The 18,363-nt window shown below is 36.1% G+C and overlaps 1 protein-coding gene across 11 annotated transcripts in view; it reads right to left on the bottom strand.

The window, feature by feature from the left end:
• Positions 1–18,363, bottom strand: part of ADGRL2 (adhesion G protein-coupled receptor L2) — a 161,139-nt gene that overhangs the window by 125,581 nt on the left and 17,195 nt on the right. For 10 of the 11 annotated variants that reach the window (XM_062003946.1, XM_062003943.1, XM_062003944.1 and 7 more), the window contains exon 2: positions 3,296–3,467. In XM_062003946.1, the coding sequence (XP_061859930.1) occupies positions 3,296–3,368 (73 nt within the window). In that variant the 5' untranslated portion in view covers positions 3,369–3,467. Of the gene's footprint in view, positions 1–3,295; positions 3,468–16,575; positions 16,597–18,363 lie in introns of those variants that run through there. The other variant, XM_062003937.1, reaches the window with a different exon arrangement.

The raw sequence follows: 18,363 nt of genomic DNA, 5'->3' as shown, positions 1-18,363 counted from the left end.
ACAGAAGCTGGCACAGTTGTACTAGGAGCTCCTGTCTCCACCAAATCATCAGCCACACTACAAAGCCAGGCTTCACAGAGATACCTGCATAACTCCCATTTTCACTACTCTCCAAGGTATTTCTTTCAGTCTCTCTTTTGTAATAAAATTGTAGTTTTAAAGACAAACCTATAGTAGAATATGCTAGAAAAAGAGAAAGATACCTTTGGAAATTGGATTAATATTCAAGCTCATGACTTCAGCTTTCCACTCCTTTTTCCTACCTCTCATTTTCCTTATTTAGCGCTGCAATGCTTCCTGTTGATGGCAACAACAATGTTTTTCAAGCTTCTGAACAATAATATTGACCTATGTTGACCAACATACCAGCAGCACAAAATAACTCGGTGGGGTTTTCCTCTCCAGCTGCAAGTATTTATCAGTTCCAGCCTCACTGTACCTGAAGGAAGGGACTGCTTCAAAAGCAACCCCACCTGGACTGTGCTGGACAAGAAAAACAAACCAAAACCAAGATCTCCTAAGCTGACAATAGGATTCCTATCTGTACAGGCAAATCTAAAATAAAATTGCAGCCTTCATTTAACTGTGCCTGCTTACTAATTCCCTGATGAGTTAAACTTAAGGAACTGTGAGAGCAATGAAGTCTTTATCTTGATTGGAGAATGTTTCATTATATTAATAAATTAATCACTTGTCCACATCCAGAATCTCTTTTTTTTTTTCCTTCTCTGTTTAACTGTACAGACACATTACAATAAAACATAAGGAAATTCAGTCAGGTTTGTCTCCCCCAATTGCAAGAACCCGCTTGTACATATAAGATTTCTATGAAAAAAAACTAAGTTCCAAGTGAAAGAATTAAAGATTTCCTTATTTCTAGCAAAAGTTAGATGCTGGTTTTTTAACCTTTGTTCATGTTCGTACTTCGAGGCATGAAGTGCTACTAAAGCATGTTACAGTTGGCATCTCTTATTACCGAAGCAGAAGGCAATGTAATCTTGTGAGAAAGTGTAATAATGCAGTATTCATTTTGCTTCTGTGGCTGAAAGCCAACTCTATATTAATATTCAATTCCAGTATATAGAGCCACAATATTTCATTTATTTTAAGAATTTACAATTAATTTGGTACGATTCTGTTATCTGCTCCCAATTTCCTTCCCTGTTTCTTTTAGCTGAAAAGCAGCTCTCGTATAGACTTTAAAAACATAAACTCACAACTGAAGCATCAAAAGAGAGCTACTGGCTACTAAAAGCAAGATAAAATAAGGACAGAATAAAATGAACTTGAAATATTACAAATTACAATGAAAATCAGCTTTCTGAAAATGGCAAAAATTCATCCTGCAGAAGTTCAGTTGACTTTTCCTTCCAAAGTCAGTAGATAAAACACTCTTCACAGAACAACATTTCCTATTGTAACCAAAGCAGAGAAAGATGTTTGTCTGCTTCTTCTTTCCATTTTCAAATGTTTTCAGCCACCACACAGTAATAAACTGCAAGTATGTCAACCTTTGTAAAATGCACTAGATTTGAAACAATTACAGTAACAAATAAAATCCTTAGTAGATGCCTCTTACCTGGTACACCTTTTGTTTCAACTAGCACAACCATTTTTGCAATGTAAGTGCATTTATAATTAACACAAATTATTATCTAACCAGCCAGTCGTAAGAGTCATAATTCTATTCTCTTAATATGCATTTACCTTCCTTACCTGTGAAAGAGGCTGAAAAGCATTTTACCTTCCAGTTGTTGGCAGTTTCTTTTCTATAAAAGTGAGATTATACCCAGTCCATAGACTCAACGGATACCAAGAGACCAGTGAGCACAGCAGCTACCAAATAAGAAATTCTATCAACAATTTAACCATCCAAGACCTGCAACGTGCTGTGGGAAATGCCAGTTTTCTAATATATCCTCGCATAATTTAAGAAGAGATGAGGGAGTGGAAACTGACTGTGAAAGCTATTTAAGTGAAATGAGACTTCATGTTAAGAAATCTTCGTGAAGACTCCTAGGACGCACTCCCTGATAAATGTGTATGCTCACACATACATATGAACAACTTATTTAGCAAAGCTTGTCTGTCAGTACAACACAAGACTTGAGTGATGTTAGACTAGAACAAATGCTTAGGAAATTACACAGTGAACATGGAAGACTGTATACAATATTGCAATTTTTAATTTTGGGTTTTGATATTTTTGGAGACTAGATCCTTTTTGCTTGTACAGACTTGGGAAAGAAGAGAGGAAGAGGCAAAGCAGCTTTCCTGAAACATCTCTGAAAATGTAGCCTTAAAATTCTAAGAATTTTGACAGGGTAAGGTACATATCTGCTTTGAAAGATGGTGAGATCACGCCACAGATGCACCAAAGAAGCCTATGTATTATATACTGATTGCTGAATTATGTAAGAAGGCATGGAGGTGCTATTTCGTTACTAAACCAGTCTTTCCATCTGCAATCTAGTCCATCAAAATGATTACAGATAGAAAAAGCCTCAAGTTCTATACAAATATTTGTAATTAAAAATTCATAAAGTATGGGCTCCTGGTCATTCCTTTTTGTTTCTCTGTCTATTATGAGGGCCACAAGAACAGCTGGGGAGACAGACTAACTGGATAAAATAAAGAGTTTATGGAGAAAAACAGATAAAGAATAGATGAAACAACTTTGCTTTAAAAGCTTTTTCCTTCCTCTTCAAGAGCCATTTGATAGCAGTGAAATTTTTTTTTTTAAATAACAAAAAATATTTTTAAGTAGATGCTATTTCTGAAAGAACTTTCAGTTTCATTTCCTGAATTTTAACTTACATAGCTCTAACACAAGAAATGTTTGCCATTTTATTTTCAGCCAGCCAAATTTGAAAAGTACAGCAGCTATTTAATTTGTGCTGTTATATCACATTTAACATATCTATAAATATATCTAACACTATATCTATATATCTAACATTGTTTCTAAATGGTTGCCCAATGAGAACAACAACAAAAAAACCAGGAAGAGTCCAAAAAATAAGACACCTACCAATCAAGGATAATAATTCTATCATTTTGGTTGCCTGAATACTGCATTATGATTTCAATATACCACACAGTATCAAAACCAAAACAATGTATTCTCTTTTCTCTTTAAAAAGGAGACAATTTGAATCCTATAAATTAAAACTAGAATATGCTACAGATACTTTCAGTTTGAAATAATAAAACTTCCAAGTCATCTAACAAAAATTAATTGTAGAGACCATTCATCTGATCTGCAAACTCAAGTGAAAAATAAACTAAAGCTTACCTTCAGTACACTGCAGGAAGCTGATAATGAGTAGAAACCAAAAACTTTGCATTCTGCAGTCAGAAGACACCATTATTGATCCCTGTAAGAATTTCCTTGTATTCCTTAATGAATCCAGTTATAAAAGCCCAGCATCATCGAAACCAGTGGTCTGCATTATTCATCTTCATACCTGGAGAAGCAGAGGATTTGGAAGAAGTAAAAAAAAAAAAACACATCAATAGCTGAACACCAATAATTTGGAATACAAAATTTTACTTGACATGAAGACAGAAATTTTTAATAAAAGCTGACAGTACACTTGTACTGTAGCTGGGATTTTGGCAGGTTTGTGGGATGTAATCTCTCTAGGTCAGTGATCATTAAACAGAATGTCAAATAATGATACACGTTGAAGTTGAAAGTATTAATGTTGTTTATGTACCTGCACTAAGACATAAAAAATAAAAATCAAAAAAAGAGAACATTTTCTTTGAACATAACGAATTGTATTTGCAGATGACTAGGCTAAACTTTTCCCCACCTCTGACACAACCTGCATTTCTCTATCTCAAAGAGCAACAAAAAAAAATCAAATGCAGAGAACTACCATACTTCTTAGGGACTGGAAACATGGAGTGGCTGAGAACAATGGATGTCTCGTCCCCGCCATGGCTCTGGCATTTCCTTCATGCTATACACAGGCCACTTTCCTTGGATGAGTAGCAGTAACAGCAGCTTTACTGAAAAAATACTCTCTTTAGTGAGGAAGTCTCTTCAAAAGACTCTGAAGTTTATGGTGCTTCTGTCCAATAAACACCTTTAGAGAAAATGGAACAAACTTCACAGATGAGATTTGTCTCTGAGAACCAAACTGCTTCTATAAATGATGCACCAAATGAGGAATTCTTACAGCTACTATTTGCATTTGAAAAACAAAAATCATAGTGATAGAGTACAGTAACTGTGACAGAAGACTTGACAGCAGAGTTCACTCATTTGCCAATGACTTCATTTTCTCATCAGCCAACTGAGTAACTATGTACCTACCTCCTTTTCCATATCTCACTCTATGAAGCTAGATCATGCTTCAGCCCCAACAATTTGAGTTTGAGAAGCTAGAGAAAAATTAACATCCATACAAAACCAAATTCTTTTTAATTACAAAGCTGACTCTGTGTACTACAGATGTGTGAAAAAACTCTGGAAGTACAATGTTCTGAACATTGTAGCACTTATAGATCGAACAAGCCGAGTGTAGTTCACCTTTGGCATTGTCTCTCCAACACCAATGGGCAGGACTGTGTGGATGTATTTCTGAGATATCTGAAATTAACATTACTTTAGAAACATATAACACCAACTATGTAAAGATTTAAGTGACAAGATCCAAGGGTCACTTACGAGTCTTACAAGTACTGGAGCACGACGAAGGCTTTAAAAATGCATTTACTCTTTTGACAAGGAGAAGTGGAAAGGATGAAGAGAATAAAATGCCAGACAAAGAAATTCTATGAAATGCAGATAACTTTCAGAAGGAGAAATTGAAACTCCTTTTATACTAGTCAATGTTAACATTAATCAATGGTAAGTTTTCTCCCTAAGCACACAGACAGCGACAAGACTGACACTCACTTTTTTCCTCAAGGAAGAAAATACACGAATTAACAGACAACACTATGGAACAATTTCTCTGGCTCTCAATGAAGGCAATGTAACTCTGGTAGAAGATTATTAAATAGTCAAGTAGCCTTCTTTGCTTGGTTCCTGTTTAAGAGGAGGGATGCTACTTCAGTGTAGGCATCTCTCTTACACAACACAAGCATGTTTGTGATTTCTCACACAGGGAAATGAAAGAGAACAGACATCTGAAGCTGACTTACTTTATGTTTATTTATACATAAAAACAAACCCTTTTTCCAATTTCCAACTACAGACAGGTGCTCTTCAATCACAGGTGCTTTTATCCACATATATTTCAACAAACAGCATGCAAAAGCAAACAGAGTTCCTCAGTGCAGGACAGTCAGAGTGTGGCTCTCCCTAGAACAGATTCATATGCCTAAAGGTAAAAGATGTGCCCTCAATTTAGACGGTGATACATCAGCTGCTACAGGACAACCCAGAAGCAGTTATGAAAAGACAGATATATTGTATCTCTTGATCTTTCACACTGAGCTGAGAGTGTTTTGCAACTCAAGGAAGAAAAAAAAAAAATTAAAAATACACAAAGGATGCACTGCATTCAGCAGAAATTACAATTGCAAAGGAGCTCCTGCTGAGTAAAAGAAGAAAAAATTGCCACCATGATATATCCAAAAAAACTCCTGGAGACAGTTCAGCTAAAAGCTTGGGAAAAGCTTGGATTAGTTTCTTTTACCTGTGGCACCCAAAGGAAAAATCATGAAACTATTTCACAGATGCTACAGGCTAATCAGCATAATTTCAGTAAGCAATCAGAATAATCCAAGAGAATAGATGAGAAACAATAATGGCTAAAAGTGAAATTAAGTCAGTCTTCTGATTGCTCCCAGGCTGTCCAGAAGATTTTGACTTCCCGAGAGTCAAGTTTTATCACTATTTCCATAACATATCACTGCACACACAGATTTTGAGACGTCTTCCTTCACCTTCAAGTAGTGACATACCTTGGCTTTGCCATCCTCAAACTCATCACTTCCTTGTGGGCTTTTTTTTTTTTTTTTAATGGGAGTGTAGAGGGGAAAGAGTTGTGCTAAAATCAAAAACAATAATCAAAGCACCATTTGCTGTACCCAACGTCTCTCCAGGAAACAGATGTAAAATTTATGGCAGAGAATTTTTTAAAAATTGAGTAAGAGTCTCTGACCTTGTAAACTGACTTATTTGAACTATTTTTTTTTTTAATCACTGTTTCTGAAGAGATATTGATGTTTTCGTTATAACAAAACCAGCAGAAACTATTCAACTATGAATAAAAGTAAAATATTTTACGGTCAAATTTAAGTGCCCTGTGGAATACATTGTTCCCTCTAGATTGCTGTAGCCTACAGACACAGAATTTAACCCAGTGTGCTGCTGCAAAAACAATTCAAAATAAAGAGCCTATACCAGATTATATGTAACCTGTTATTCTAAAAAAGTAAGAAAAAAAATAAGCAAGGTTTGAAAACTGGTAAAACTAGGTTTGGTTTTGCTTCTTTCTTCTGAGTTAAAGTTAACAGTTTGACAGTGAATCATTTTTAATGCAATCTATATATTTGAGAAAGTCTGTGTGGATCCAAGTAAAAGAATGCTGCAGTTCTGAAACAACCATTCATCAGCATAACAAAAGCTAATCCTGAAAAAGGTACCCAGACATGAGCTGGAGCCAGAGAGCATTCTGCGGTCAGTTTCATCCCCCTGACCATTCATTTATCAGCAATACAGAGACTGTCGGTGGCATCTCACAACAACAACAAATCCCAAACCAAACAAGTAGGACCAGGAAAAGGCAGATAAAGTTACTTTTTTTTGTAAACAGAAAAACGAGACCACTTCGAGTGGCTGTCCTGAACAAATAACTTATTTCCCCTCAGACCTTAATAAACCTTTTCTCTGGATCACTGACTGCTTGGGCTTGTGGGTGGGGCAGAGAGAAATTCCCTAGAGCAAAAGGTTGCTTGAATTTCAGAGTGCAATAAAAGCTACCCAGAAAATTTCAGTTGTAACTTAAATCCCTACCTCTAGGCCATACTGCAGTCTCTCATTGAAAAAAAAAAAATCTTCCACTGGAAACAGAGTGGTTCACCTTGTTAAGTTTCTTCGCATATGTGCTGTAAAAGAAGACTAGATCAGTAATGGAAATGTTAATGTTCAAACCTATGCACTGCAAAGGTATTGGGCATCTCTTCATACTGTATTCATAAGGTGTGCTCCAAATCCTGAGTATCTTAGTGCCCCTGCATCACTTCCTTGTTCTTCTGTACTTCTGAAATACCTTACAGACAGAACACGAACGCTGCAGAATACATGCCACTGTTGGCCATCCCTCTCTCCGTAACACTGCTCAAGAGCACCTCAGAGATAAGAGAAAGCTGCTCCAAGCATGCTCCTTGAAATACTTTAATCTTTCAAGAGAAAGACCTCTAAAGGACTGCCACATCCCGACTCTACTCTGTTTAACCTTCCCAAGGTTTTATTTTCAAAAGCCAAAAAAAGGCTCTTTTAAGAGCTTCCGGACAACTGACACAGCATGCTCAAGAGCTGTCTTTTCCCTCCTGTTCCATCCAGCTTTTCAGGCAATTAAGACAGAGGCGAACACGAGAGATCTTTCCAGCTATGCAAGGACATTTTTCTTTAGCTGAAAGTCTTTCAGACTAACACCAATGTATTTTCCAACACATATTAGAAACATCCCAAAGTACCTGCAACCTCAGTTAAGCTTTAGCATCCGTATTACAAAAATAAAATTTACACTAGCTTTACAGACAAAGAGACACAGAGAGGTAAAGATCATCAGCCACAGCTGCACAGCTCATACATGCCGAGGAACTAAGCACGACCCAGGCAGTCCTTCTTATAAATCCTGTATGACCTACCTTGCCACACATGCAGCACCCCCACCGCCTTTCATAACCCAGTTTATGAAACTAAGTAAATTTGTAATATATCTGAGAGACCCTGCAGAGGAAAGGAGGGGGAAGAGGAGGCAAGGGTGAGTAGACATATATTCATATAATGTAATAGACTACTTAGTCTCCCGAGAAATCATGTGTCCACGTGCTTTCCCATCATGAAGCTTTCCCAATTTAAAAAAAAAAAAAGTTAAATTTCCTATAATCTGTAACATAAGAATTTAATTAGTGCAGTGTGATTAGTAAAACTGTCTAAAGCCACATTAGTAAAATACTAAAATGAGACCGTTTCTATAGTTTAATAGGTATCTGCAATGAGACATAGATCTAGTTTTCAGCATTGAACATATCTTCAGATGCATTCAGTGTTACTTACTTCTAAGCCTTCAATGTGGTTATTCAAAAATTAACTTACATTAATAATGTTACACTAGTGCTACAGTACCAGATTGTCTTCAAAGTTCCGAGATCTTACAAAACACCCTGAAGACAAGTAAGATCTCATGCTATTTTAGTTAGCATTCTTCTGCTATCTGTGGTAAACAATCAATGTCTGATCTGTTCCAATTAAAAAGCTGTATATTGCAAGGAGAAAGGCTAACGCTTCTTTGTATAAAACTGGTTAACAAAGACTTATTTTCCATTAAAAGCAATTCAATGCTTAAAATGTACCAGAGGGTCTTACCTTCAATTCTGTATTCAACAGATCCTATTAATTGTCACCTTGAACACTGGATTTCTAACCCAAAACATCTCTTCTCAAGTTGCATGGAAGGAATAAAGTATCAGGGAAGGGAATAATACAGCACGAACAAGATTTGACCAAGGTCATCCAATCTTGCAACAACAAAAAAAATCACTTCAATGCACTCAGGTATGTTGTGCTCTGCAGTGACATAGCCATGTCTGAATGACTGAAACAGCACACAGTAAGCATGCACCCTACATTGAGAAGAATCGCAGAAATGCCCACCCCACATCTGCCTGGGTTTCCAGTTCATCAGTGCAGCAAATTGTTCAAAATACCAAATCCACCTATGCAGATATGACACTAAACAGTACACTAACACTCTTTTAACGGTGCAACATCACAGTTTAATCCATCAGTCCACAGCAGCTCTGTGGTCTACCGCAATTATTCACAAAGAAAATAAACAGGATTTGAGAGGAAAATACAAAGATTTTCCTTTCTCATCAGCACTCCAGTTCAGCTTGGCCTCACTCTTGTGTTTTACAGCCACATTACACGGTGCACCATTCCCAACAAGCCAGCTTTGCCCCTTCTTGTTAACACAGGATAAAGCCTGGACACTCTAGGGAGTTTTCATTCAATAAGCCAGCAAAGTAAACCTTTGCTAGTGCTAATAAGAATGGCTTTTTTTTTGGCTTCAGGCACTCTCCTTTTGCCAAGTCTGAATCTCCTTTTTTTGTCTTTGCTAAATGCTCAGAATCAGAGGGGCTAGGGGATGTCACTCAATCCTCCGTGCCGCTCCATCAGACCACCTCCACTCAAACACTGCAGGTAGAATCTTTCTAACAGTTGTGCCCTCTGTGTCACTACTTCTTCCTGGGGTCTCAAAGATAAATCCCCAGCATCCAATGAAGAAGGGAGGGAAAGGGATGCTGTAAGTCAATTACAACCGTTATCGGCTGTAATATCTTAGTGTCACACTGAGGATGTTAAATAGGCTGATTACTTTGGACACAAGAGGCACAGTCTGAGGCTGTTTGCCATTCTCTTCATTAAACTGCAAAACAAATAGTTCTCATTTTCAAACCTACATAGGACAGATTTTATGAACATCAAAAATAAACAGGAAAATAATGAATAGCTATAAAAACACCAAGAGCCATATGACAAACTAAAAAGCAATCCTAACAGTTGACGAGAATTCAAAGGCTTTTCAAACTTCTCACAGAAGAGAAATTCTCAAAATAATCTATTTATATATTAGAAGATATCATTTCTTTCCCTATTAAAAAAAAAAAATATGAGTCTAACATCAACCAAAGACATTGCAGTCTTGTAAGACAGTAAACTGTTTGTTGACAGCCTTGACAAGGCTTTGCAAAAGCCCACATTTCTCAAAGCTGTTATGCCACTTAGCTGATCTGTCTTTTTTTTTTTTCCTCCCATGTAGTGTTTTTCACAGCTGAGAACTTGTTTGAAGTGGAAGTAGACTGAAAAAGAAAATAAACAGAACTAAGTCCTGGGACTGTGGTCAGACATGTCCCTACCTGCGCAGAGACATGGTGCTTCTGGCTGGAAGTATCTGCCTAGTAACTATTCATCCTTGGGCTTAAGCAGGGAAATGAGTTCAGAGATGCCTTTCACAGCTGACACACTGAACTAAGACAACCTCATTAGACCAGCAAGGAACCACCAGCAAAACACTCAGGAGCTACTAATTTCCAAAATAAAAATCAAGTTACTGGCAAGAGCAGACAAGAACACATTTTCACCCCTGCATTAGAGAACATTTATCCATGATGTAACTAGGTTCATGGTAGCTGTAGAGCCCCAATAGACTGGACCTGCAATGGAACCACAATCCGGGATTGCTGTGCCACATAGCCTTTGCATCTGGTATTCATACACATGCCTCCAGTTTGGTAGCATTCTATGGAATCTGCTGCACCGAACACTGCTTTTCTAGGCATATGCCAAGGAGTATTATCAAAAAGATTCATGAAGGTGCTGTTTTAGCATCCATTTTAAAGCATTCCATTTTCTATCAGTTGTATTGAAGATCAGTGTACGTGGCCTGTATTCAATATAAATTACATGGCTCATGTTTCAGGAATAAGCTTGTGTAGGCAGCAAAGTCACTTTTGATTATTTTAAAAAATTCTAGGAAAAATCTTTGTTGTTATGAGAGAAAGATCAGCTCTTTAAAAAGCAGCTGAAGAATATTTGTTATTTTTTTTAAATCAGAAGCAGGACACACATACATACATACAATTCATTGGGTGGAACTTGTGGCACATCTGCTTAAAGGAATATGGTTCTTACGTTAACATTTGTGAGACCATGGCCTAATCACTGTGCAGTGAAATATGAAACAAAATCAATGGTGGCACATAAGATGTAATCTCTACTATGTCTGGCTCACTGCACTGAATCCTTGGCTCATAAATCATTGTTACCAGCCCTTCAGTGAATCAATATTCAGATTCCCTCTTGGTCTATACATATGACCACTAAATGAAATAATAATGACCAAAATCTGTCACATATTAGGTTATCAATATAACCAAAAGGGATTTCTTGGGAGCAATGAGGTAATCTAGGTTAAAATACAAGAGATGAGTGTGCAAAAAAAAGTGAAAAACCTGAGACTAAATATAGACAGCAGAGGAGAGGTATTACTTCTTCCATCATATCTTCAAGCATTAAAATTCATCATAGCATCACAATAATGCACTTCATGAAAGATCGTTTCAATAATGCATGCTTTTAATTATATTTTAAAACATGCAGTACTCGGGCATTTTTCTTTTTCTTCTTTTAAATAATCCCTTAAATTCTTACTAGTTTTGTTTCTTTTCTCTGAAGCACAATTAGTATTTCAGTCAGACAGTAGTATTTTCTCACCAGAAGTCTGATAGTTATGCATTTCAGAAGGCTACATTTTAATTCTACAATAAATCAACACCACCAAACAAACTTTTAAGAGTAATTCCACAAAGCTCTATTTTCTAAACCATTCACAAATCATTTAGCTACTAAAAGGTAATGGATCACATCTTGCATCACATGCTCAGCCATAAGCCACATCAAGATTTGTTATTTTCACAGTGGAAGAAAAGAAGAAATGGTACAGACCTCAAAGACACCACTTTTGAAAGAATAATCAACTAAGAATAGTCTATAGCTACTTTCTAAGCACACAAGAGGTTCTCCAGACAAGTATGACTTACAGGTAGAAACTTCACTAGATTTACATAATCCTTTGGAGGACTTCAGTACGTGTATAAAGTACAAAAAAAAAGAAAAAAGAAAAAAGTAGTACACATTGACAGAAAACATATCTCAGGTTCACCAGTTTTACATACCAATACCACTCAGAAGCAGAAGGCTGAAAATTCAAAAATCATGAAATAAAAATCTACAAGCTCTGTTTTTCTTCCCCTGTAATTGGCTTTTCTCATACAATCACGGTAAAAGCAAGAACTAATGGAAACCTATGACAGTACTGCACAGAGAGCACTAACTCTTTTCCTTGCATCCATACACAAATATATGACCTAATTACATAACTATCATCAAGAATGTCTGAAACATATCAATAAGTATGGCAAATAAGTCTTTGGTATCTATTCAGAAAGCGTTTGATTCTGCAATGAAACAAAGAATTCACTTCTGTTACTGGACTATGGGCTCTGGGAAGATGTACAAATTGCCCAGGCATCTAATGGTTCAACTACAGCTAAGAGGACTTTCTTGTATAATTTAATAAGCAATGAACATTCAGGTGACTATTTTTAACTGTGCAAGGCAGTTGAATGACTACCAGTCATTCACTAGAGCTATACCACTCTTTTAATTGGGGTGAAGTGTGGGCTTTCTTATTTATTCAAACTACAATAGAAAATTAGAAAACTATTTTAGTTCACGTTTTATTCCTTTTGTAGAAAGGCTAAGTCAGAAAATTATAATGATTACGTTTAGAGAAGTTACGAGCAAAAACAGATCTAAATTGTAATTTAACAGAAAGGCTCCTTCTAGTTCCATGTACCACCGTTTAAAATTCTTCTTGCTCCCTGGTACTCATTCTACACAGTATTTTCTCTTCCCTGGGGGGTGGGAGGTGAGAGAGAAAAAAAGAGAAGGGAAAAAAAAAAGGTAGTGGAAATAGTGAAGGCGTTTACCATGCACTGTGAAAAGGAAAGTGTGAAGTGATACCTTCTCTAACTATTAAACAAAATGGAACACAGGGTATCTCCAGCACTTGAGAACAAAGTATCCCTAAATTGCTTCCATTAGAAGAATTTTCAAAAATAATTAATACTTTTCAAAGTATTCAAAATAATTAACTCTTTTCATTGGAGTGACTGAAAACATATTTCCCAGGCATTTTAATTTTTTTAAAAATCGGGCATACAGCACAGATGAAACTTAAGATACGTTTTTAACATCATTATGAGCAGCAACACGACCTCTGGTATTCTGTGATTTCAATAAGCAGACCAAGAATTCTGTGTCAAGTATTTACAATTTCCTTTAAATAATATAGGTCTTGGTAGCTCACAATGACAGTGCTACTTTGAAAAAGAACAGTGTTTCCCTTTAATTATGCTGTGTTATGATTCTAAATGATTATTTACTCTTTCACAATTACTAATACTTAATGGCTTTGATTTTATATCCTTTTAATAGAAATTAAAGAGCAATTTTTTCTATAAAGAATGTACATTCTGCTGCACTTTATGAATGGTACAAAGAACTAAAAGAAAAGTCTACATTTGACTATCAACAATATTTATAAGTGAACAGAGTGGAAAGATTACAAAATTTTAATAAGAACATTAGATTACAGTAGCAATAATCTAGGTGTTTTACTGGGAAGTGAAGTGGATTACTGTAAATGAAATTTTAAATGTCCTTTCCATTTTATAGATAACACAAAATGACTCTTTTCATGTCTCCAGCGATAAGGATACATGTGCCACACATTTAAATAGTGCCTTCACCCTATCCAACCCTGCTCATGAATTAATAATTCAGTGACATTAATACAAGAAGATAAATGATAAAGAGGTTACAGCACAAGGGCCAACGGTACACATATACTCCTTTTAGAACAGCTAATACCTCTCTGCCAATTACAGTTAGAACTTTTTAACAGTTTTCAATGGCATTTTTACAATCTAAATAGCAGCTTATGCACACACAATTTCACACAACTCAAGCTTAATAAATCTCCTGCTGCTACCAAACAATCATTCTGGGGGATTAAAGTGCAACATCTGCTAACATTAATAAGCATTTTACATAGCAATATGTATAAAAGCAGTTGCTATCAGTCTTCTGAAAAAGCTTCTAGACTGGTTTGGCATAAATTATACCTTTATCGTTCAACTGGTAACTTTAGCTTACGGCAACAATAAGGTAGGTATATTGCTTTATAGTGGGGAAAAAAACATATACTGACTGCAATTATAATTTGTAGTGGAATAAATTTTCAGAATATTTGAAAAACAAACAAGAAATATATGTGTGCAAAAAATTTCAGGTAAGAACCTGGTAAAGTCTCACGATTTCAACACTCTGAAGAAACCAAAGCTACCAATCTGTTTGCAAGACACAATTTCTCTCCTAACGCCAGTTACAGTTTTTTAATCCACCTTGGGCTTCTTTAATTTTTATTTGCACTCCTACAACAGCAGCATCTACTGTGGAAGAATGCATGCCTTTCCAAAGCATAAAATAAATATCAAGGGTTTTATTTAATTAGGAATTCCAGCATACATTTTTAGGTACAATTTGGCAAATGAGCATGGTTTGGAGTCAAGAGACGTGTAACATCAACTTGAGCCAAGAACACAGTTGGCAAACACAGCACAAACTTTTATGTGCAGACCTGCCAAGGCAACTCAAGCCCTGCAGTTCAGTCATGGACAGCTGACTGCCAGCGCCTGCCAATCACCGCTCCTCTGTAGTGAACAAAACCAACAAAGTCACATTCTAACTGCTGTGACCATTTTATTGCAAAGTAGATTTTTTACAATGCTTTCAAAAAAAATGGAGGGGTACAGTACTTCAGAATCCTACTTCATACACCCTACAACCTTAGCCTTTTTAAGAAACTGAAAAGACTCAATAGTCAATTTTGCTATAATAGATAATATAATACTTATTATACCTTTGTGTTGCACTCCAAAATAGTTTTGTTGTGTGGACATGCGTCAGTCAGTATCTGCAAGTTCGTTTCTTTCTTTTATGCAAAACCAAATTAGTATCAAAAATAGTCTGAGATATCAGAGGGAAAAAAAATGGATCAAATAAGTACATGGAAAATATTTAGGTCTATTTTTTTTTAATTAGCAATTAATTTCCTCTGATTTTTTAATTATGAATTGCCTAAATATAGTCATATTGACATTTTTTAAGTCAAAACATTGTTTTAAAAATCGCTATTATCATATTCTCCTGACAAATTCTTACTTTATATGTTATAAGAGAGATGAAGAAAATCAAAAGCAATAAGATAATAAAAGATTCCAATAACACAGTGTTTGACAATGAACATTCAGGACCTTTTGATGCTATTAGGCTTTAAAGTACCCAGAACTAGGGCTGAAGGCAGGTTTAGTCAAGAAGAGGAAAAAAAAGTAATTTAAAGACACAAGGATAAAGCTTAAAACAAAAGGTAAGTACATTTAGTATCTCCTTTTTCCTCAGACTGATGGATTTTTTTAGGCTGAAGTCTGCACCTGCAAATCCCACACATATTTCAAAGTTGGGAATCACTATGTAGCTGGAGGTAGCATGTGGGGATTAAGAACCCTAATGTCTCAGTGCCACAAACAGTCTTTCTCAATAGCATCAATTTTAGATTATAGTTTTAAAATAAAAAATTTTGAAGTTACTGTGCATTGCCTGTAAAAACAAAGCTTTAATATAAAATGATAAATTCTTATTTTTTTTCTTTTAGAATAGAAAAACATTATATTGGCATATGACTTCGTTTTCAGGCTATTTCTCCACCCGCACACCAATTCTCACATCAGACACCCTGTCATGTGCTAGCTTTACATGTCCTTGAAGATTTACTGCTGCCGTGGTAGTCTCGTGGCTACTTCAAATCCAGGTCACAACTTTCCGCATCTACTCAGATTAACATTTGCAATTTAATCTATTTTAACACCAGAATTCAACAGCACTGAGATGAAAACAAGGTGACTTTTCTGCTCAAAGATGACTGAATATTAAATATGAAATTTAACAGGTTTTAATCATAACAGTTTGTAAACACTGTAATATATATATGTCTGCTCTAATTTAGTAAGATGGAGTTCTCACATAACACTCATCAAACTGAGCACAAAAAAACTGTTCCGGCATTTCACTAAATTAAAATCTTCAGTCCCCACAGCAAGAATGCACAAATTTGGATTTTATTAATACCTTAAATCAAACTCACTTTTATGAAAGGCAATTTACAAGTCATCTTCTCTTGTGATAGTGAAGAACAGAAGAGGATCTTAAACATATTTTTACAGACACTTTGATGATAGTCTAACCCTTCGGTCTGATTGCTATTTTTGACAAAAATAGCATTTTCTTTGAAATCCAGAAAACTCTTGTTTTCATGAATACAGTTTAAGCCTTCGGTGACAGAGTGGCTGACAGCTCAACATACGGAACGTAAATTTAAGTTGCCCCTGTTTAGGAAATGCTCGTCATTTCACTAGCTTCTCATTCAACGATCTGAAAAACTTCAAATTTGATCTACCCCATCCTATTTAGACATCGTATTGTGCAAAGCTTTCACACTCACAAAACCATGCAAGTTATACACATGCTCGACAAGCCACCTTGATTTAACTAGTGCTCTATGTACTTTAATATTTTAAATTTCTAATGCTAAATAACACTATCAAGCCTTCTACATTGCAGGCACTTCTGCAATAGATTACAAATCAGATGCACAATGAAACCATCATCATCAAGCAGACTCCCCCCTACTGCCAGTTACTCACCAGAAATCAGTTAGAGTCACAGTGTGGGGCCAGAAAAAAATGAAGAACATAAAAAAAAAGGCGGGGGGGGAGGGGGGGGAAGCAAAGGGAGCAGGCAGAGCTGGAAGATGACATCTCCCCAGCTAGTTTCAAGTGCAGTGGATGTGGGAAAGCCCTTGGGTTCGGGTGCAGAAGGAAAGGAAGCAGATGGAAAAAGGAAAGCCTAAGGAAAGCTGCAGTAGCACAAGCAGGCTAGCCCTGCCGTGCCATGGGTGGATGTGTCAGGAAGCATGTGCAAAATAAAGAGCAATTGAAGAAGCAGAGGAAGACTGACAATGAAAGAAAGCAAGTCAACAGGGAACAGAAAATATGCAGTACAGTGCAGATAAGGGAAGGACTCACTAGTACGAAATATCTGAGTGTAATTTCATTTCCTGCAAGTGAACTGCCAGCATTTAGGATCAGCTTGCATGCTCACAACCCAGTGTACAAGACTTAGTTTATCCAGGACACAAACACAAGCTACAGTAACTGCAACTATCCACTTTTAATCCATGTGAAAAGCCCACCGATCCACATTAGAAGCCTCAAATCTGTTTGAAGAACGAGTCAAAGCAGTAATAAATGTAGAGACAGAGAAACACAACTTTGGCACTAATGATACAAGAGGAGTTGACACAAACATGCAACGAGTTGTACATCTGCCTGTGTACCTGCATACTATTATTTTAAAACACTTGTTGTTCTGCGAGTAATGCCATTCTATATATGACTGATGATTTCACAATGCAACAATAATAATAATAATGTAAGAAGTCGATCATAATTTCAACACATCCATTGCATATTCTGGGTAATTTTTTTGCTTAAAAATCAAGTCCAAAAGAGGTTGTGACAGTAATAAAAGTACAGTTTATTTATGGGTCATTATTGGGCTGAGTTAAGATTTTACTATTTGAAGAAGATAAAAAGAAAGACAGGAGGATGAACAACAAACAAAAATGAAAAGGGAAAAAACCAACCCAACCTAAAGGCCTGTCTTCTCAAATACGTGAGAATTTGACAGAATTTGACGTGAGGCATGACAGAACACTTCTCCTGACACTGCCTGGTTATCAACATACTCTCAAGAAGTTACTCAGTTTTATTTTAAGATCTCTTCAGTTAAAAGCTGATTCAATGTTTTTGACCTAAAAATAGCAGCTTTATAGGTCTGCTAAAAATACCTAAACTAAGATTACTACAGTGTATAATACAAGACTTTGCAGCAAGCACAGTGTAATATTTCAACAGTCAGACATTTCATCCCAATGACTTCTAGTCACCAAACTAAAAACCAAATTCACTGTTACAGTACTATTTTATGACAGTGAAGTAAATACCACTTTTTAGCTTTTCCACAATGTTGCTATTTACTAACTAGAACATGTATGCATACAGTCCAGCTGGCTGAGAGTAGAACAAAGGCTCTTCCCGGTTGGCAGCAACCTTCATCCATGACTCTGGACAAGCACTGCTTCTCCTGATCAGCTTCACAATTTTATTGCATGATAAACTGAATTCTTTGCATTTTTTAGTAAGTACAATATTAAGACACACTCAATCATACACACATTCACAAGTAGATATTAATTTACTACTGTTCAACTTGTTATTATTTCATTCACTTCCAAAAATATTTATAAAAATACACAGTCTCTAAGATAGTTAAAAATAAAACTGTGTTTATACAAATACTTTCAAATGTTTAAATATACTATTAAATGCTGCATTCCTCTCTAGGAAGTTATTAATCTTGCAATGACCACT

The sequence above is a fragment of the Colius striatus genome, chromosome 10 (genome assembly GCF_028858725.1).
Source record: "Colius striatus isolate bColStr4 chromosome 10, bColStr4.1.hap1, whole genome shotgun sequence".
NCBI classification, from domain to species: Eukaryota; Metazoa; Chordata; class Aves; order Coliiformes; family Coliidae; genus Colius; species Colius striatus.
This window is presented reverse-complemented; position numbering and strand designations above follow the sequence as displayed.